Source organism: Platalea leucorodia (assembly GCF_965183815.1).
Source record: "Platalea leucorodia genome assembly, chromosome: 29".
NCBI classification, from domain to species: domain Eukaryota; kingdom Metazoa; phylum Chordata; class Aves; order Pelecaniformes; family Threskiornithidae; genus Platalea; species Platalea leucorodia.
The window spans coordinates 1,152,720-1,172,685 of record NC_138851.1 but is presented as its reverse complement, the minus strand read 5'-3'; the positions used below and the strand labels follow the sequence as shown (position 1 = coordinate 1,172,685).

Below are 19,966 nucleotides of genomic sequence, written 5' to 3'. Positions count from 1 at the left end.
GGCACTGACCAGCGTGGGGTGGCTTTTCCACCTTTTATTGGCGAGCGGCCGCGAGGACGGCAAAGGCACCGAGGCAGTTCACCGGCCAAGAGGCTCCGCGGCAAAGCCTGGCACAACCGGGCTGCCGGGTCCCTGGGGTGACACCAAGTCCCATCAGCGACAGCGGCTCTGTTCAGCGATACCTCGTCCTGTCGATGACACCGAGTCCCGTCGGTGATGCCGGGTCCGGTCGGTGACAGCAGGTCCTGCGGGTGACACGGGTCCGGGCATCGGCGCCGTCTCCTCGTGTCCTTCCCTGCGAGGAGCGGACGCGTCCCCCGCGGGGGACGTCCTGGCTTCGCTGGCAGTGGTGTGAGGCCGGTCGTGCCGTAGAGCGTCGCAGCCACGTGCCGCCGGCGCGGTGCCGGGAGCCGTCTTCCCCCGCTAGTCCCGCGGTGCCGGCGGCTTGCCGGGGGCAAAGGCCTGGATGCCGGTGATGGCTCGGCCCAGGATCAGCGCGTGGATGTCATGGGTGCCTGCGGGCGCGGGAGCGGCCAGGCCTCGGGGGCGCCCGGCGGCGCCGGTGCCAGCGGGACCCCGTACCCCCACCCAGCGCGGCGGTACCTTCGTAGGTGTTGACGGCCTCCAGGTTCATCAGGTGCCGGATGACGTGGTACTCGTCGCAGACCCCGTTCCCCCCCAGCATGTCCCGCGCCTCCCGGGCGATGGCCAGCGCCTTCCCGCACGAGTTGCGCTTCAGCATCGACACCATCTCGGGGGCCGCCCTGCGGGGACGGGGACGCTGGCACCCCCCTGCCGCCACCGCTAGGCCGCCCCCCCCCGGCTCCGCGCCCCCCGCGGCGGCACCCACCTGCCTTCATCCTTGAGGCGGCCGAGGCGCAGGCAGGCCTGCAGCCCCAGGGCGATCTCCGTCACCATGTCCGCCAGCTTCTTCTGCACCAGCTGGTTGCGCGCCAGCGGCCCCCCGAACTGGTTCCTGCGGTGGAGCGGGGCGGTGGGGCCGGGGGCAGGCGGGACCCCCCGCCCCGGGCACCCCTCGGCCCCGGCGTTACCTGTCGAGGACGTACTGCCGCGCCGTCTCCAGGCAGGCCTCGGCGGCACCCAGCGCGCCCCAGGCGATGCCGTAGCGGGCCTGGGTCAGGCAGCCGAAGGGGCCCTGGGGCGAGCGGGCGTCACCGGGGTCCCCGTCCCGCAGCAGGGCCCCCCGCGCCTCCTCCCCGCGCCCCCCCTTACCGCCAGGCCGACGGCGTGGGGCAGCAGGTTCTCCTCCGGCACCTCCACGTCGTCCATCACGATCATGCCGGTGGCGGAGGCGCGGAGCGAGAACTTGCCCTCGATTTTGGGGGTGCTGAGGCCGGGCATCCCCCGCTCCAGCAGGAACCCCCGCACCCGCCCGTCCTCCTCGCAGACCGCCCACACCAGGCACAGGTCGGCCGCCGGCGCGTTGGTGATCCTGGGCGGCGTTGGGGGGGGTCAGGGCGAGGGTCTGGGGGTGTCGGGGGCGTCCCCGTCCCCCCGGTTCGGCGCTCACCAGGTCTTGGAGCCCCGCAGCGTGTAGGTCTTGGCGCTGGGGTTGTAGCGCGCCCGCGTCTCCATGCGCCCCGGGTCGCTCCCGTGGTTGGGCTCCGTCAGCCCGAAGCACCCCAGCAGCTCCCCCCGCGCTGGAGGGGGGCAGTCAGGGGGGCCCCGGGACCCCCACGGCCCCCCCGCCGCCCCACAGACCCCCCCCCTCCCGCCCCCGGTGCCGGTCTTACCCAGGCGGGGCAGGAAGCGGTCCCGCTGGGCGGGGGTCCCGTAGGCCAGGATGGGGTGCATGACGAGGGAGGACTGGACGCTCAGCACCGAGCGGTAGCTGCTGTCCACCCGCTCCAGCTCCCGCGCCACCAGCCCGTAGCCCACCGAGGTGGTGCCCGCACAGCCGTACCCTGGGGACAGCGTCACCCCACGGACACCCCCGGCCCCCCACAGCCGTACCCCGGGGACGGCGTCACCCCACGGACACCCCCGGCCCCCCACAGCCGTACCCCGGGGACGGCGTCACCCCACGGACACCCCCGGCCCCCCACAGCCGTACCCCGGGGACGGCGTCACCCCACGGACACCCCCGGCCCCCCACAGCCGTACCCCGGGGACGGCGTCACCCCACGGACACCCCCGGCCCCCCACAGCCGTACCCCGGGGACGGCGTCACCCCACGGACACCCCCGGCCCCCCACAGCCGTACCCCGGGGACGGCGTCACCCCACGGACACCCCCGGCCCCCCACAGCCGTACCCCGGGGACAGCGTCACCCCACTGAGACCCCCGGCCCCCCAACCCCAGCCCTGCTCCCCCTGTCCCCCGCAGCCCTCTGCCCCCCCAGGAACCACCCCCCCCGTCTCCACGAGAGGACCCTGCCCCCAGGGGCACCCCCAAGGAGGACCCCCGCCCCCCCAGCCCCTCCCCAGGGGTCCCAGCACTCCCCCGCGGCACCCGGGACCCCCCAATAACACCCCGGTAACCCCCCCACATCCACCCCTTGCAGTCCCCCAGCTCCCTTGCTGTCTCCAGGGCGACCCCAAGTCCCCCCCCAGGGACCCAGCCGCCCCCCAGAGTCCCCCCCACCCTCTGGGGGGGTCCCGGTCCCCCATCGCCCCCCCCCCTCACCTTTGATGGTGGGGCCCAGCACCCCCAGCGCCCCCATCTCGGACACGATCTCCCGCTCAAAGACTGGGGGGGGGGGGGGAGCAGAGCGGGGCGTGAGGGCGGCGGAGACCCCCCCCGCCCCCCAGCCTCGTCCCCCCAGGGCCCCGCGGGGAGGGCGCTCGGGGGGCGGCGGGGGCGCTGGGGAGGGCGCGGGGGGCGCGGGGGCGCTCGGGGGGCGGCGGGGAGGGCGCGGGGGCGCGGGGGCGCGGTACCCTCGTGGCGGTTGGCGCGCAGCACGCGGGGCAGCAGGCGCTCCCGGCAGTACTGGCGCAGGGCGTCGCGCAGCAGCCGCTCCTCGGCGCTCAGCAGCTCCTCCAGCCCCAGCGGGTCCTGCCAGTCGAAGGGGGCTGCGGCTGGGGGGGCCGCACGGGGGGGGGGGGGTCAGCACCGGGGGGGGGGCACGTGGGGGGGGGGGCACATCGGGGGGGGGGGGCAGCACCGGGGGGGGGGGGCAGCACCGGGGGGGGGGGCAGCACCGGGGGGGGCAGCACCGGGGGGGGGGCACACCGGGGGGGGGGGGGCCGCAGCACCGGGGGGGGCCACACCGGGGGGGCAGCACCAGGGGAGGGGGCACACCGGGGGGGGGGGGGCAGCACCGGGGGGGTCAGCACCAGGGGAAGGGGGGGGCACACCGGGGGGGCAGCACCGGGGGAGGGGGGCAGCACCGGGGGAGGGGGGCACACCGGGGGAGGGGGGCACACCGGGGGGTCAGCACCAGGGGAGGGGCACACGGGGGGGGGGGGGCACACCGGGGGGGGGGGCCGCAGCACCAGGGGGGGCCACACCGGGGGGTCAGCACCAGGGGAGGGGGGCAGCACCGACGGGGGGGCACACCGGGGGGGGGGGGCAGCACCGAGGGGGGGGGCACGGGGTGAGGGGGCAGCACTGGGTGGGGGGCACACCGGGGGGTCAGCACCAGGGGAGGGGGCATACCGGGGGGGGGGGGGGGGCACACCGGGGGGCCACACGGGGGGGGGGGTTTCAACACTGGGGGGGGGGGCAGCACCGGGGGGTTTCAGCACCGGGGGGGGGGGAGCAACACCGGGGGGGGGGGGGTGTCAACACTGGGGGGGGGTCAGCACCGGGGGTGTCAGCACCGGGGGGGGGCCCAGCACCGGGGGGGGGGTCAGCAGCGGCCCCACGACTGGCCCACACGTGTGCCCCCCCCCCCAGCAGCGGGGGGGGGGGGGGTCTCGGCCCCTGTCCGCACTCACCCTGCGGGGGGGGGGCCGTGCCCCCCCAGCGGACGCCGCTCCGGACCAGGCGCAGCAGCGGGGCGGCGAGGCGCAGCGCCATGGGGGTCTGGGGGGGCGGCAGCTGATCCGGGGGCCCCCAGCTGCTCCCGAGGGCCCCCAACCACCCCCCAGGGACCCCCAGCACCCTTGAATACCCCCAGCCCCCCCCAATCCCCCCCGGGACCCCCCCTGCCCCCCGAGCTGACCCCGACCCCCCCCCGGCCCCCCCGCACCGTGCGAGCTCGGCGGCGGCGAACGGGCCCGAAGGAGCCCTCGGCCGTGACGTCACGGGGGGTGGGGCGGGGGCGTGACGAGGGGGCGTGACGTTAACCCGCGCCTGCCCGGGCTCCGGGGGCGCAGGGCTGCGGGACCCCGGCCCGGGCAGAGCCGGGGGGGGGGCGCGGGGGGTCCCGGGCAGAGCCGGGGGGGTCTGGGCAGAGCCGGGGAGGGGGGCGCGGGGGTCCCGGGGGTCCCCAGGGCCGCGGCGCGGGGCGCAGGGAGGCGCGGGTCGGTGCTGCACGGGCTTTATTGGCCCCGGGCCCCCGGCCCCCCCCCGGCCCGGGGGGGGGCGTTTGCATAGCGAGAACGGGGGGGGGGGGGGGGGGGCGGTGATGTCACGGGCGGGTCGGTGATGTCGCCTGCTCGGCCGGCCCTTGCGGTGATGTCAGCTGCTGCGGTGTGACGTCGCCACCGCCCGGCACCCGTCACTGCCCCCACCCCGCCGTCACGGCAGCTGTGACATCACCATTCCCGCTCTGCCAGTGACCTCGCAGCCGTGACATCACCATCCCCACACCTTCGAAGACACTACAGCTGTGACATCACCATCCCCACACCTTCGGTTACATCAGAGCCGCGGCAGCAGCACCCCTGTTACATCATAACCGTGACATCGCCATTCCTACGCCATCAGCGACACCGTAACTGTGACAATTCCGTGCCACCACCGACGCCGTAGCCGTGACATCACCGCTCCACTGACACCCGTCGCGACATCGCTCTTGCTCCCCTCCCCGAGGGCCACCGGAGCTGCGCCCTCGCCCCTCCCACCCTGGTGTGACATCACTGCTGCGATGTGATGTCACCGCTGTGACATCAGCTGGGCAGGAACCGGGGGCAAACAGGAGATTGGGGGGGGGGGGGGGGAGCGATACCCCGGGGCGGGGCCGATGACATCACACGGGGGGGGGACGTCACAGCATTAACCCTTCGCGTGCGCGGGGAGGCGCGGGGGGGCCCCGCATGCCTGGGGCCCCCCTATTTACAGCCGCGGGGCGGGGGGGGGGGGGGGTGTGTCTCAGCGGGCGGGGGGGGGGCCCGGCGCTGCGGGGGGGCCCCGGCGCCCCCTCCCCGTCCCCGGGGGCCGCGCCGGGCCCCACCACCACGATGGGCACCGGGGGCCCCCCCGGGGCGCCGCCGCGCCGGGCCTGCTCGTGCTCCTGCACCGGGCTGAGCGCCTTGGGCGGCCCCCGCGCCCCCCGCTCCGGCTCCTCGGGCCCCGGGGCGGCGGCCTCGGCGCCGGGGGGGCCCCCCAGCAGCAGCGGCAGCTCCTGGCGGCCCAGGCGGCGGGCGGGGGCGGCGGGGGGCGGCCCCTCGGCCGGGCTCTCCCCGTCCCACTCGGCCAGGCTCTGCAGCGGCGGCTCGGCCGGGAAGTCCTTGCGGGCGGCCTCCAGGCCGTGCTTGCGGGCCGCCGCCGCCGCCGCCTTCTCGGGGGGGCCCCGGCGGGCCAGGCGCGGCGACTCGGCCGCCTTGGGGTGCAGCTTGGCGGGGAAGGCGGGCGGCGAGGCGGCGGGCGGCGAGGGCGTGTGGGCCAGCGGCGAGAGCGGGATGCTGCCGGCCGACTTGCAGCGCGCCGCTCGGTACTGCCGCTGCAGCTTCGGGGAGAGGCCCTGCAGCGAGCTGGGCCGCAGGTGGGGCCCGGCCGGCGCCGGCGAGGGCGGCGCGCTGGAGCCCGGCGAGCTGCTGGGCGGGGAGGCCCCTGCACCGGCCGCGGGTCAGAGCCGGCCGCGGGACCGGGGCCCCCCGCCGCCGCCGCCGCCAGGCTCGGGGGGGCCCCGGGGCCGCCGCTGCGGTCCCCTGCGGCCGCCGGAGCCCCGCTCCCCCCCGCCCCGCCCCGCCCCGCCCCGGTCCCTCACGGCCACCGTAGCCCCGCCTCACCCGCTGCTCCCTCGCGGCTCCCGTAGCTCCGCCCCGTCGCCACGGTCCCGCCTCGCCTCATAGCCACGGCCCCGCCCCTTCCCGTGGCCCCGCCCCTTCCTCTGGCCCCGCCTATTCCCGTGGCCCCGCCCCCCTCCCCGCCCCTCCATAGGGTCCCCCCGCCCCGTTGCCATGGCCCTGCCCCACGCCCCGCCCTGTTGCCATGGTCCCGCCCCCCCGCCCCGCCCCGTTGCCATGGAGGCGCGTACCCGTCTCGGCGGCGCGCGGCGGGAGGGCGGGGTCCCGCGCGCGCGCGTGGGTGGGGGAGGCGGGCAGGCTGTCGGAGGAGGAGAGCGAGCGGCTCAGTGACGTCAGCGAGCGGCTCGTGTGCAGCAGCGACGCCTGTCGGGCCAGGTGCCGGAACAGCGCGCTGCGCCGCCTGCCGGCGGGGAGGACTGTCACTGCGGCGGCCGGGCCCCGCCCCCGGCCCCGCCCCCGAGCCGGGCCCCGCCCCTGGGCCCCGCCCCCGAGTCACCCAGTTCCCCCAGTTCCCCCCAGTCCCCCCCAGTCCCCCCGTCCCCACCTCTCGTGGCCGCCCCCGGCGCCGCCCCGGCGGTTCCTCCGCGCCATCTTGGCCCGGGCGCTGCGGCGCCGCGCGGGGCCCAGGCGGATGGACGTGTTCTCCAGCGGCGTCGTCGTCACCAGCACCTTCGTCCCGCTCTGAGGCACAGCGGGGTCACTGCCGCGCCCTGCCGCACCCCGCCACGCCCAGGCCCCCGGCCCACCCCCCCCGCCGCGCCCACCGCCCCACCGTGACCCCACCAGCACCCGCAACCCGGCCGTGACCTCCCATGACCCCCCATGACCTCCTGGCAACCCATGACCCCACCGCAACCTCTCACCCCTGTGACCTTTTGACCCCGTGACCCCCACAGCCCCACGACTCCCATGACCCTCTACCCAGTGACCCCACGACCCCTCGTGACCCCTGACCTTGAGGATGAGCTCGACGACCTCGGTGTGCACCAGCCCGTGGACGGGCTCCCCGTTGACGTGGGTGATGAGGTCACCGGCGCAGAGCCCCGCCTCCTGCGCCGGGCCTCCCTCCTCCACGTGCTGCAGCCACAAGGCACCGCTACCCACAATGCACCGGGGCCGCCAGGCCCCAGCCAGGCACCCCCCAGTCCCCCCAGTGTCCCCCCAGTGCCCCCCAGTGTCCCCCCGCGTCCTCCATCCCCACCGACCCCGACCGCGTGGTGGGCTCTGCGCACGCCCCGTCCCCCCGTCCCCGATGTCCCCCCGATGTCCCCGTCCTCCCCTGCGTCCCCCTGTCCCTCGCTGACCCCCCCACGACGCGGTGGGCACCGCTCCTGTCCCCCCGCCTCCCTCCGCGTCCCCGTGTCCCCCGACGTCCCCCCCCTGTCCCGCTGACCCAGACGACGTGGTGGACGCTGTAGACGTCGCTGTCCCCCAGGTAGACGCGGATGGCGCGCAGGGTGAAGCCGAACTTCTTGCCGGGGCGGGGGATGGCGATGGGGGAGCGGGGGGCAGCCACCGCCGGGGCCAGCTCCCGCCCGGGGGACGAGTCCCGCGAGGACGGGTCCGAGGACAGCGACCGCGGGGACATGGGGCTGCCCAGGGGCGAGGAGCCGGGCGCCTCCCCTGCGCCCCACCGCTGGCACCGCGCCCACGGACCCAGGCGTCCGCGGCACCCGCGGCCCCCCACCCATGGGACCGGGGGTCCCACCGCCCACGGAGACCCAGGTGGCCATGGGAGGCCCCCAGACCCCCACCCCCACGGGGACCCAGGCAGCCACGGGGACCCCCACCCCCCAGGGGGACTCGGGTGGCCAGGGACCCCCCACCCTCATCCCCAGGTGGCCAGGGGACCCCCACTGCCCCCCTGGGGACCCACACCACCCATGGGGACCCACGTGTCCAGGCCGCCCACCAAGGGGGGGGAGGCCCGAGGGGATGTTGGGGTCCCAGGGGAGGGAGGTCTGGGGTCCCGGGGGTGACACCCACCGCTGGGGATGATGACAGAGAGGGCGGTGGCCGACGCCGACTTGGTGACCTTCCCAGGGCCGCGGGGGCTGCGCTTGTCACCCCCCGCCTCGGGGGCCACCCCCGGGTGCCGCGGCCGCCGCAGCCCCAGCTCCGCCCGGGGGGGCGGCAGGTCCCCGGCCCGCGGCGCTCGCTCCCCTGGGGGGGACCGGCTGGTGAGCACCCAGGCGTCCGGGACCCCCCACCCCCCAGCGGGGACCCCGGCGTCCGGGACCGACCTGGCTCCTCGCTGGGTCCATCCGCGGGGCCATCGCGGGGGGGGGGCCCCGTTGCGGGGGGGCGGCCGCTCCTCGGGGGGGGCCCCGGGGCGCCCCGGCTCCAGCAGCGCCGAGAAGCGGCGACGGGCGCCCGGGGGGGGGGCTGCCCTCGCCCTCGGGGGGGGCCCCCTCGGCTGCCGGCAGGCGCTTCCTGCGGGGACCCGGGCGGTTGGGGGGGTCCTGGCCACTGCACCCCCCCGCCCCCCTCCTGGGGGTCCCAGGCACCCGGGCAGACCCCCGGGGGCCCAGGCGTTGCCCCCCCACCCTGGGGACCCGGCCTGACCCCCCCCATCCAGGGACCCCGGTGTTCCCGGGCGCTCACAGCTCGGGCGAGGCCGTGCGCCAGCCGCGGTCGCGGGCGAAGCCGTCGCGTCTCCCCTCGTCCCGCGGACGCCCCTTGGCCGCCTTCGGCTCCTGCTGCTGCGAGAGCTGCTCCAGGCTGCTGTACACCTGCGCACCGGCACCCCCTCGCACCCCGGCCTTCGCACGGGGCTTGCACGGGGGTTTGCACGCGCGCGACTGCACGAGGGTCGCGCCAGGGCGCGCACGGGGCTGCGCGCGAGGGGCCTGCGCTGCGCGGGGCTGCGCGCGGTCCTGCGCATCCCTGCGTCCCCGCGTCCCCCTGTGCCCCCCTCGTCCCTGGGTGCCCCCACCCCCCTGTACCCCCCCGGCCCCCCCCGTGCCCCCACCTTGCTGAAGCGGGGGGAGCAGGACGAGAACTGCCGGATCTCCACAGGTTCGTCCTCCGTCGTGTCCTCGTCCTCGTAGGAGGTGACGTGGGGGTACCGGTCCGAGCGCGCTGGGCAGGGGGGGAAGCGGGGGTGAGAGGGAGGCACGGGGGGGGGGTCCCATAGGGTGACCCCAGGAGGGGTGAGGGACCCATAGAGGGGGCTCACGGGGGGTCCCTGGGAGGGCCCATGGCGGGGGCTAGAAGGTCACCGGGGGGGGGTGTCCCTGGTTGGAATTCCTGGGGGGGGGGATGCATGGGGGGGCCTACGGGGTGTCCCCTGGGAGGGGTTGTGGGGTGGTCCCGGGGGGTCCCAGAGGGGTCCGAGGCGTTCCCGGGGGGGTCCTGGGGGTCCCTCACTGTCAAAGTAGCTGGTGTCCTCCTCGGACTCCAGGTGCGGCACAAACTCGGCTTTCTGCCGCAGCAGCCCCGTCCAGTCCAGCGCCGCGAAGAAGCCATGAGCCTTCACCTCCTGCGCCCCCCCTGCGGGGACGGGGACCGGGTCAGCAGGGGCAGCAGCCCCGGGGGGAGTCGGGGGGCGTGGGGGTCTCACCGGCCCCGAGGCGCCGCAGGGGGTCCGGCTGCAGGAGGCAGGAGATGAGGTGCTGGGCGTCGGGGGGCAGCGCCTCGTCCCCCTCCGGCCACAGGATCTCGTCTGGCGCAGAGGGGGACGGGGGGGACACGTGAGCACGGCATCAGCCCCATCACGTCCCCGTGTCCCCGTGCCCACCCCTGTCCCCGTCCCCATGTACCCAAGGTGACCTACTCCATCCCCCGTGTCCCCGTGCCCCTCCGTGTCCCCATACCCAAGATGACCTGCTCTGTGTCCCCACGTCCCCCGCGTCCCTCCCATGTCCCCATCCCTGTACTAGAGACGACATGCCCCATCCCCATGTCCCCATGTCCCCCCATCCCCAAGATGACCTGCCCCGTGTCCCCCTGTCCTCCATCCCCAGGATGACCTGCCCCGTGTCCCCCCATATCCCCCCATGTCCCTCCATGTCCTGTCCCTGTACCCGGGATAACCTGCCCTGTCCCCCCGCTGCGTCCTTGTCCCCATACCCGAGATGACCTGCCCTGTCCCCCCGAGTCCCCCCGCCGCGTCCCTGTCCCCGTACCCGGGATGACCTGCCCTGTCCCCCCGAGTCCCCCCGCCGCGTCCCTGTCCCCGTACCCGGGATGACCTGCCCTGTCCCCCCGCCGCGTCCCTGTCCCCGTACCCGAGATGACCTGCCCTGTCCCCCCGAGTCCCCCCGCCGCGTCCCTGTCCCCGTACCCGAGATGACCTGCCCTGTCCCCCCGAGTCCCCCCGCCGCGTCCCTGTCCCCGTACCCGAGATGACCTGCCCTGTCCCCCCGCCGCGTCCCTGTCCCCGTACCCGAGATGACCTGCCCTGTCCCCCCGAGTCCCCCTGCCGCGTCCCTGTCCCCGTACCCGAGATGACCTGCCCGAAGAGCTCCTCGGGGGTGTCCCCGAAGAAGGGGACGCAGCCCACCAGGAACTCGTAGAGGACGATGCCCATCGCCCACCAGTCCACCGGCTTCCCGTAGCCCTGCCGCAGGATCACCTCCGGCGCGATGTACTCTGGGGTGCCGCACACCTGCGGGTGGGGTCAGCGCCGGCCGCGCCCCACCGCGCCCCAATGGCCCCGCCCCAGCGGCCCCGCCCGGCCGGGCCCACCTGCTTGTCACGGAACTCGCGGGCATCCTTCTCCATGTGGCCCTCGTAGAGGTTGGTGGTGAGGCTCATCAGCCCCATCTTGGAGAGCCCGAAGTCCGTCAGCTTCACGTGGCCCAGCGAGGTGATCAGCAGGCTGCGGGGACCCAGGCGTCCGGCGGGGACCCAGGGGTCCGGCGTCCCCCCGGCCCTCCCCTGGACCGGACCACCCCCCACCCCGCGGGACCCCGGCGTACTTGTCGGGCTTGAGGTCGCGGTGGACGATCCCGTAGTTGTGCAGGTACTCGAGGGCCAGGACGGTCTCGGCGAAGTAGAGCCGGGCCAGCTCCAGCGGCAGCGCCCCGATGTGCTTCAGCAGCGTTGCGCAGTCCCCGCCTGGGACGGGGGGACGTGGGGGGACGCGGTGGGACGCAGCAGTGTGCATCATGGCGTCACCGCCCAGCACGTCCCGGCGGGACGTAAAGCGCCCGCCCAGATGTAAAGCACCGCGTTGGGATGTAAAAATGCCCAATCACGACATAAAGCACCCTGTCGTGATGCAAACCACCCCACGTTGCCCTGACCAGCCCCATATCACAATGCCCAGCTCCGTATCACAATGCCCAGCTCCGTATCACAATGCCCAGCTCCATATTATGATGCCTGAACCCATATCGCAACACACAACCCTGTATCACAACGCCCAGTCCATCGTTGTACCGCCCAGCACCATGGCATGATGCCAAGCCCCATATCACAACACCCAGCCCTGTATCGTGATGCCCAGACCCACACTGCAATGCCAAGGCGTGTATCACAACACCCAGCTCTCTAACATGATGCCCAGCCCCGTATTGTGGCGCCCAGCCCAGTATCACGATGCCCGGACCCATATCACAACACCCAGCCCAGTATCACGATGCCCAGCCCCGTATCACGACGCCCGTCGGCCCCGCGCCCACCTTCCACATACTCCATGACCATGCAGAGGTGGCGGCGGGTCTGGAAGGAGCAGAACATGCTGACGACGAAGGGGTTCTCGGCGAAGGTGAGGATGTCGCGCTCCACGAACGCCTGCTCCACCTGGTTGCGCAGCAGCAGGTTCTGCTTGTTGATCTTCTTCATGGCGAAGCGCTGGCGCGTGGCCGTGTGCCGCACCAGGTACACCGCCCTGCCGGCACAGCCGCGCGTCACGCCGCGCCACGCCAGGGACCCCGGTGCCCGGGACCCCCCCAGGGACCCCGGCGTCTGGGGCCGCTCACCCGTAGGCGCCGTTGCTGATGAGTTTGATGGTCTCAAAGTCGCCTTCGCCCGGCGGTTTCTTGGCCCTGGGGACGGCGCTGCGGCCCTGGGGGGACACGGGGTGACACGGGGACACGGGGTGACACGGGGGGACACGGAGAGGGACACACGGGGACCTTGCCCTGGCGCCCACCTCTGCCCCCTCCTCGGGCTCCGGTGTGTTGCTCCCGCCGCTGTCGGGCTCCTCCAGATGCACCACGTCTGCAGGGACATGGGATGTCACGCGTGTGCGGGGACACGGGGCGTCACACACGTGCAGCCCCAGCATACACCACCCCACGCGTGCACCCCCCTAGCACGCACCCCCTGTGCACGCTCCCACACCCCTGCACGCCCCCAGCGTGCAAGATCCACGCAGGCATCCCCTGTGCACGCTCCCACACGCGTGTGCAGCCCTGCCCACCCCCACAGGCGTGCAGATCCCATGCGCACCCCGCGCACGCACCCTCCCCCGCAAGGCCCCACGTGTGCACGCTCCCACACACATGTGCACGCCCCTTGCATGCTCCCACACATGCGTGTATGCCCCCGCAGGCGTGTGCAAGCCCCGTGCCCGGCCCGCGGCCGCTCGCACACGCGTGTACCGGGGAAGGGGTCCCGCGCCAGCCCCAGCTGCCCGATGATGTAGCGGGGGATGTCGGCCTTCAGCAGCCCCTCGCGGGCCTGGCCCTCCGCCGCCGTCAGCAGCTGGTAGAACTCGGCCGGGTCGAACTCCTGCGCCGACACGCCCCGGGCACGCGTGTGCACAGAGGGACACGCATCATCACACGTGTGCACGGGGGGACACACACACCAGCGCGACGCAATGCACCAGCAGACAGCGGGGGCATGTGCTGGTGCGCACGTGTGTGCCGGTGCACATGTGTGAGAGCATGTGCAAGCGTTGGAGCACGTGTGTGTGTGCACACCTGGACACAGTGCGTGCACCAGGACACGTGTGCACGTGCGTGCGCGCGTTTGGGCCCAAACGCGTGTGTCGCTGTGCCTGCACCAACACACGCACGTGTGCCAGAGCACACGGGTGAGCACGCGTGTGCCTGTGTGCACTGACAGTCACGGGCGAGTGCACACGCGTGTGCCCCCGCCCCCCCCCTTTGTCTCGGTGGTCCCCGGGATGCGCTGTTGCCATGGCGCTGCCCCGGCAACACGGCTGTCACCATGGCAACAACAGCCCTGCCTCCCCATTGGCTGCGCGCAGGGATTGGCCAGGGTGTCGTCAAGGTGATGGGAAGGGCTTCGTCTGATTGGGCAGCTGGGATGGTGCAAAGTGGGATGGGGAGGGGATGCTGGGGGGCTGCCACCCGGCCGACGCCCGGGTCCGCTGGGGACAGGGGGTCCCGGGGGACTCACCAGGCACTCGAGCAGCCGGGCGGGGCGGGAGATGATGATGAGGAGTTTCTTCACCAGCTGGGTGATGAAGGCCACCTCCTCCGACTCCGAGCGCTCGTAGGCCTGGGGGGGATGTGGGTGGGGGGTCACGGGGTCCCAGGGGACCTGGGGGCCAGGGGATGCTGGGGAGTCGCATGGGCTCCTGGGGGGTCCCGTTGGGTCCTAGGGGGTCCCATGGGCCCCAGGGCACCCCCTTGGGTCTTGTTGGGTCCAGTGGGGTCCCACTGGATCCCTGGGGGTCCTGTTGGGTCCCATTGGGTGCCCCTGGGTGCTGAGGGTTCCCATTGGGCCCTGTATGGCCCTGGTGGGTCCCTGTTAGGTGCTGAGGGTGCCATCGGTCCCCATTGGGACCAGTTGGGTGCTGTTGGGTCCCTGTTGGGCCCCTTTGGGTGCCATTGGTCCCGTTAGGTCCCCTGGGGCCCTGCTAGGCACTGTTGGGGGTCACTGAGCCTCTTTGGGCCCCGTTGGGTGCCAATGGGTCTGCGTTGGGCCCTGTTGGCCTCTGTTGGGCGCCATTGGGCACCGTTGGGCCCTTTTGGGTCTCTTGGGGCCCCGTTGGGTCCTGCTGGTCCCTGTTGGGTCCCATTGGGCGCCGTGGCTCACGTCCTGCAGCAGCCGCTCCATGTTCTCCTGCAGCTCATAGAAGTAGCCGGCGGTGATGAGGCCGTGCCGCGCCTTGGCCAGGCAGTCACGCGCCAGCTCGACCAGCTGGTGCTGGATGAAGCTGAGGGCGCCATCGGCCAGCGGCGTCCCCCCGGGGCCGCAGCCCCGCACGAACTCCTCCAGCCGCTCCTCCATCTGCGCTGTCGCCTGCAGGACCCGGGCGGACGGGCTCCCCACGGCTCCAGAGACCTCCACAGCCCCCCTGGGGCCCCCCAAGACCCCATAACCTCCTCCAGTGCCCCATAGCCACCCAGACCCCCCAGAGGTGTCAAACCTCCTCTCCAGGAACCACAGAGCCCCCCCGAGCCCTCATAGATACCTCATAACCCCCCAAGACCCCCATAACCCTGCCAGGACCCCCCAAGACCCCATATCCTCCCCGAGTGCCCATGAGCTGCCCAAGACACCCCAGAGCCATTCCATAAGCCCCCAACCCCCATACCGCCCCCCGAGCCCCCCAAGACCCCATGTCCTCCCCCAGCCCCCCACATCCCCCCAGCCCCACCTTGGGGAACCGCTCCTTGTAGACGTGGTTCATCATCACGATCTCGTTGTCGTGGGACGAGGGCGAGCGCCCGGGGCTGGGGGGAAACCGCTGGCACCCACAGGACCCGCAGCATCCCCTCCCCAAGCATCCCCACCGCTGGCACCCACGGGACCCCCAGCATCCCTCCATGGCATCCCCACAGGGGCCCACGGTGTCCCCATTCCACCCCCCTGGTGTCCCGTGGCCACAGCATCCCCGTCACCCTGCTGCCCCCCACCCCATGGTGCCCCATGGTCCCCCCATGGTGTCCCCCTGCTCTGGGTGACCTCAGACTCGTGGTGTCCCCACCCCCATGGTGCCCCCATTCCCCCCACGGTGTCCCCAAAGCCCTGCCCCCCCAGCCCTATGATGTCCCCAACCGCACGGTGTCCCCAAGCCCCATGGTGCCGCCCACGGTCCCCCCAAAGCCCTGGTTCCCCCCCCAGCCCCACGGTGACCCCCAGCCTCCTGGTGCCCTGATTCCCCCATGGGGTCCCCAAAGCCCTGGTCCCCCCCAGCCCCTTGGGGTCCCCAATCCCCCCAGTGCCCCAGCCCCACCTGAGGCTGCGGGAGCGGGGGCGTGGGGCCGGCCCCCCCCGGGCCCCCCCATCCTCCTCGGCCAGGCTCTCGGAGCTGCCGAAGTGGCGGGAGAGGAAGCGCAGCTCCTCCGGCGTCGGCTGCGCCGGCAGCTGGTGCAGGCGCTCCTGCGACGAGCACGAGGACTGCGCGCCCGCGTCACCCCTCCGACCCCGCGGACCCCCACCACGCCCCACGGACCCCTCACGGACCCTCACAGGTCCCCTACGGACCCCCGGGGCACCCCTCCAGGGCCTATGGCCACCCACGGGGACCCGCTGACCCCCACGGACCCACCGTGGTCCCCCAAACGCACCTCATGGGCCCCCCCATGACGTCCCACTGCACCCCACGGGGACCCCGGCCACCCACCGACCCCTCCCCAGGCCCCCCATCGGTGGGACCCACGCCTAATGCCACAGCCAGACCCGCGCTGGGGCCCACCCGCAGACCCCTGCCCCACCGTGGGGAGGCCACCCCAGCGGGCCCCCTGGATGTGGGGGGCTCCGGGGCCCCCGACTCACCGAGACGGTGGAGCTGGGGGTGTTGGTGCCATAGCCGGAGGAGGGCAGCGAGGCCAGCGACCAGCGGCGCCCGTCGGCACTGGGGGGCAGGGGGTGTCAGGGGAGCCAGGCGTCTGGGAGACCCCCCACCCCTGAGCTGGGATGGGACCCAGGCGCCTGGATACCCCCTCCCACCACCACCGGGACGCCTGGGTCCCCCCCAGACCCCTGGGTCCCCCCCCGGACATCTGGGTCCCCTGTCCCAAACGCCTGGTCCCCCCCCAGACCCCTGGGTGCCCCCTGGACCCCTGGGTCCCCCCCAGACGCCTGGGTCCTCCCCCCCCCGACCCCTGGGTGCCCCCCCCGGATGCCTGGGTCCCCCCCTCGGACCCCTGGGTTCCCCCCCCGACCCCTGGGTGCCCCCCCGGACCCCTGGGTGCCCCCCCCAGACGCCTAAGTCCCCCCCCGGATGCCTAAGTCCCCCCCCGGACCCCTGGGTTCCCCCCTGGACCCCCGGGTGCCCCCCCGGACCCCTGGGTGCCCCCCCGGACCCCCGGGAGCCCCGACCAGACCCCCGGGTGCCCCCCCAGACCCCCGGGTGCCCCCCCCAGACGCCTAAGTCCCCCCCCGGACCCCTGGGTTCCCCCCTGGACCCCTGGGTGCCCCTCCGGACCCCCGGGAGCCCCGACCAGACCCCCGGGAGCCTCCCCCGGACCCCCGGGTGCCCCCCCAGACCCCCGGGAGCCCCCCCCGACCCCCGGGTGCCCCCCCCCAGACCCCTGGGAGCCCCCCCCAGACCCCCGGGTGCCCCCCCCAGACCCCCGGGAGCCTCCCCCGGACCCCCGGGTGACCCCCCCAGACCCCCGGGAGCCCCCCCCGACCCCTGGGTGCTCCCCCGGACCCCCGGGTGCTCCCCCGGACCCCCGGGTGCCCTTACCGGCGGGAGGAGGCGAAGGAGAAGTGGGCCGGGTTGCTGGGCGAGAAGTTGCGGGGACTGTCCAGGGGGCTGCTGCCTGCGGGGGGGGGCACGGGGGTGACGTCACCACCGCCACGCCCTGACAGCCCCGCCCCGCCGGGCCCCACCCACACCCGAGGGGGCGGGGCCAAACGGGTGCAACCGCCCCCCCGGGGGAAAAGGGAGGGCCGGAGGGACCCCAGGGACGGGGGGGGTGGTCCCTGGACGTACCAGGGGGGCTGGGGGGGCAATGGGTCCTTTGGAGGGGTCCCTATGGGTCCCTGAGGGGGTGCCCAGCTTTGCCCGGGGGGTTCTTGGGGCCTGAGGGGGGCAGTGGGTCCCTTGGGGGGGGTCCCAGCAGTTTGGGGGGATCCTTATGGGTCCTTGGGGGTGGGCTGTGGATCGCTGGGGCACCCTATGGACCCCTGGGGGGGGTTCTGGGGGGAGTTGGGGGGTCTGAGGGTCTCGGGAGGGGGCCGGGGACCCCGGGGGGGCAGGGGACGCGGGGGACGGGGGGTTCTGGGGGGAGTTGTGGGGTCTGAGGGTCTCGGGAGGGGGCCGGGGACCCCGGGGGGGCAGGGGACGCGGGGGGCCGGGGGGTTCTGGGGGGAGTTGGGGGGTCTGAGGGTCTCGGGAGGGGGCCGGGGACCCCGGGGGGGGCAGGGGATGCGGGGGACGGGGGGTTCTGGGGGGAGTTGGGGGGTCTGAGGGTCTCGGGAGGGGGCCGGGGACCCCGGGGGGGCAGGGGACGCGGGGGGCCGGGGGGGTTCTGGGGGGAGTTGGGGGGTCTGAGGGTCTCGGGAGGGGGCCGGGGGACCCCGGGGGGGCAGGGGACGCGGGGGACGCGGGGTTCTGGGGGGAGTTGGGGGGTCTCAGGGTCTCGGGAGGGGGGCCGGGGACCCCGGGGGGCAGGGGACGCGGGGGGCCGGGGGGTCTCACCGATGTGGCCGGGCAGCGGCGAGTGGGGCCGCGGGAGGGTGGGGGAGGTGCTGGTCAGGATCAGGCTCTTCCGGTTGCTCGTGCGGCAGCTGGGGGGGGCGGGGGGCCGTGGGGGGGGGCCGGGACCCCCCTCACACACGGACAACCCCCCCCCTCCACGTCCTGGCACCCGAACGCGCTCATGACACCCAAAGGTGCCCGGAGAGGGGGCACCCACAGCCCCCCCCCAACGGGGGGGGGCAGGAATGGGGGGGGGCAGTGGCCATGGGGGGGACTCATGGGGCCGGGGGGGGCCGGGGGTGGAGGGTGAAGGTGGAGGATGAGGAGGGAGGGATGAGGGCCGAAGGACGGGGGTGAAGGAGGGAGGAGGACGCAGGAGAAGAGATGAAGGGTGAGGATGAGGATGAAAGGACGAGGATGAAGGGTGAGGATGAAGGAGGGATGAGGACGGAGAAGGGATGAAGGCTGGGGATGAGGATGGAGGAGGGATGCGGACGAGGATGGGGATGAGGACGGAGAAGGGATGAAGGCTGGGGATGAGGATGGAGGAGGGATGCGGACGAGGATGGGGATGAGGACGGAGAAGGGATGAAGGCTGGGGATGAGGATGGAGGAGGGATGCGGACGAGGATGGGGATGAGGACGGAGAAGGGATGAAGGCTGGGGATGAGGATGGAGGAGGGATGCGGACGGGGATGGGGATGAGGACGGAGAAGGGATGAAGGCTGGGGATGAGGATGGAGGAGGGATGCGGACGAGGATGGGGATGAGGACGGAGAAGGGATGAAGGCTGGGGATGAGGATGGAGGAGGGATGCGGACGAGGATGGGGATGAGGACGGAGAAGGGATGAAGGCTGGGGATGAGGATGGAGGAGGGATGAGGATGGGGATGGGGAGGGATGAAGGCTGGGGATGAGGATGGAGAAGGGATGGCGGATGAGGATGGGGGAGGAAGGCCGAGGCCCCGGTTACCTCTTGGTGCGGCGGAACATGCTGCTGCCCACCAGGATCGGCATCGGGGGTCCGAGAGCCCGGGGGGGGCCGGGGGCTCCGGGGCGGCGGCGCCTCGGCGGGGCGGGGGGGGGGGCGCGGCGGCGGCGGCTGCAGCGGGGCGGGGCCGGGGCGGGGCCGGGGCGGGGCCGGGGCGGGGGGAGCCGAGGGGGGGCGATGGGGGGCGATGGGGGGGCGATGGCGGGGGGGGGGGGGGGGTCTCACCTGCTGCTCTTCCGCGGCAGCGGCAGCTCCTTCTGCGGAACGGGGCAGGGGGTGGGGGGCGGCCCGGCCCCCCCGGCCCCCCCGCACGGACCCCCTGCCCCCGCCGCAGCGCTTGGCGGGGCCCTGCCCCGCTGCTGGGGGGGGCCAGGCACCGGCTCCGCCGCCCCCCCCGGGCCCCCACCCCTGAAGCCCCCCCAAGATCCGGCTGCCCCGGACCCCCCCCCCCAGTCCTGCAGGCCCCCCCCCCCGCTCCCGGTATCGCCTCGCCCCGGTACCGGGCCCGCAGCATCCCCCCGGTGCCGGCCCCACCCGGACCGACCTTCCCGGTACCGGGACTGCAGCCCCCCCCCGCACCCGCCCTGCCCGGCACAGGCCCCCCCGGGACCGGGCCTCCCCCCCTCCGGCACCGACCCCCCCCCCCGGCACCGACCCCCGCCCCGGCACCGACCCCCCCCCCGGCACCGACCCTCCCCGGTACCGACCCCTCCCCGGTACCGACCCCCCCCCGGTACCTGCAGCCGCCGCCGGCGGATCACACCCGAGTCGTCCATGGCGCCGCTGCCGGTGCGGGGGGGTCCGGGCCCCCCCCGCGCCCCCGGTGCCCGCAGCCCCCCCCTCAGACGCCCGCCGCCATCCTCCGCCGCCCGGGACCCCCGGGAGCGCCCCGCCCCCGGCCCCGCCCCGCCCCGCCCCGGCGGGGGGACCCGGGCGTCGGGGGGGGGGGGCGGCCCCACCCGAGGGGGGGTTAACCCCTGCGCTGCCGGGGGGCTGCATCCTGCCCCCCCTTACCCTGCCCTGCCCCCCCTTTGCCCATGGCCCCCCCACGCCCCAGGGACCCCCCGGCAGCTGTCCCCGCCCCCCCGGAGCCCCCCCCCCCCCCCGCTGTCCGCGGTGCTGAACCGGCCGCGCTCCCAGCCCGGGTCCCCTCGGGGGGGGGGGGCTCCGGGCCCCCCCCGTGTCACTTCCCCCCCCCCCCCGTGTCAATATTCGGGCAATACGGCAGAGCCCCCCCCGCCGCGACCCCCCCCGCCTCATTAGTGACACCTCGGTGCCGTAACCCCCTAAAAACGCGCCGAAAGAGCCGGGGGGGCCGCTCAGGGCCCCCCCGGGGACCCCCCCCGGATTAGACCCCTAATC

The 19,966-nt window shown here is 75.0% G+C and overlaps 2 protein-coding genes across 4 annotated transcripts; both read right to left on the bottom strand.

Annotated features, from left to right (window-relative positions):
• Positions 1–24: 24 nt before the first annotated feature.
• On the bottom strand, positions 25–6,121 carry GCDH (glutaryl-CoA dehydrogenase). 3 transcript variants are annotated; one of them, XM_082334132.1, is made up of 11 exons: positions 6,078–6,121; positions 3,900–3,987; positions 2,898–3,038; positions 2,647–2,709; positions 1,755–1,925; positions 1,532–1,661; positions 1,234–1,453; positions 1,053–1,156; positions 851–976; positions 604–764; positions 25–515 (listed from the first exon to the last, which is right to left on the bottom strand). In XM_082334132.1, the coding sequence occupies exons 2-11, from the start codon at positions 3,979–3,981 to the stop codon at positions 424–426; spliced, it is 1,290 nt and encodes a 429-aa protein (XP_082190258.1). In that variant the 5' UTR covers positions 3,982–3,987; positions 6,078–6,121; the 3' UTR covers positions 25–423. The 3 variants fall into 3 exon arrangements, with proteins under 3 accessions (XP_082190258.1, XP_082190257.1, XP_082190259.1); XM_082334131.1 differs by lacking the exon at positions 6,078–6,121 and adding an exon at positions 4,154–4,172; XM_082334133.1 differs by lacking the exons at positions 2,647–2,709; positions 6,078–6,121 and adding an exon at positions 4,154–4,172.
• MAST1 (microtubule associated serine/threonine kinase 1) lies at positions 5,218–19,380 on the bottom strand (the record flags this gene model as incomplete). Its single annotated transcript, XM_082334130.1, is given in 30 exon segments — positions 5,218–5,428; positions 5,430–5,898; positions 6,326–6,495; positions 6,640–6,776; positions 7,050–7,172; positions 7,489–7,718; positions 8,082–8,258; positions 8,339–8,381; positions 8,383–8,478; positions 8,480–8,528; positions 8,700–8,827; positions 9,067–9,176; positions 9,465–9,587; positions 9,658–9,759; positions 10,539–10,704; positions 10,785–10,917; positions 11,018–11,156; positions 11,723–11,931; positions 12,023–12,108; positions 12,196–12,263; positions 12,647–12,776; positions 13,413–13,514; positions 14,055–14,261; positions 14,620–14,695; positions 15,199–15,362; positions 15,741–15,819; positions 16,657–16,732; positions 17,614–17,702; positions 18,830–18,861; positions 19,342–19,380. Coding segments are annotated over 30 exon segments (3,963 nt in total).
• Positions 19,381–19,966: the final 586 nt, after the last annotated feature.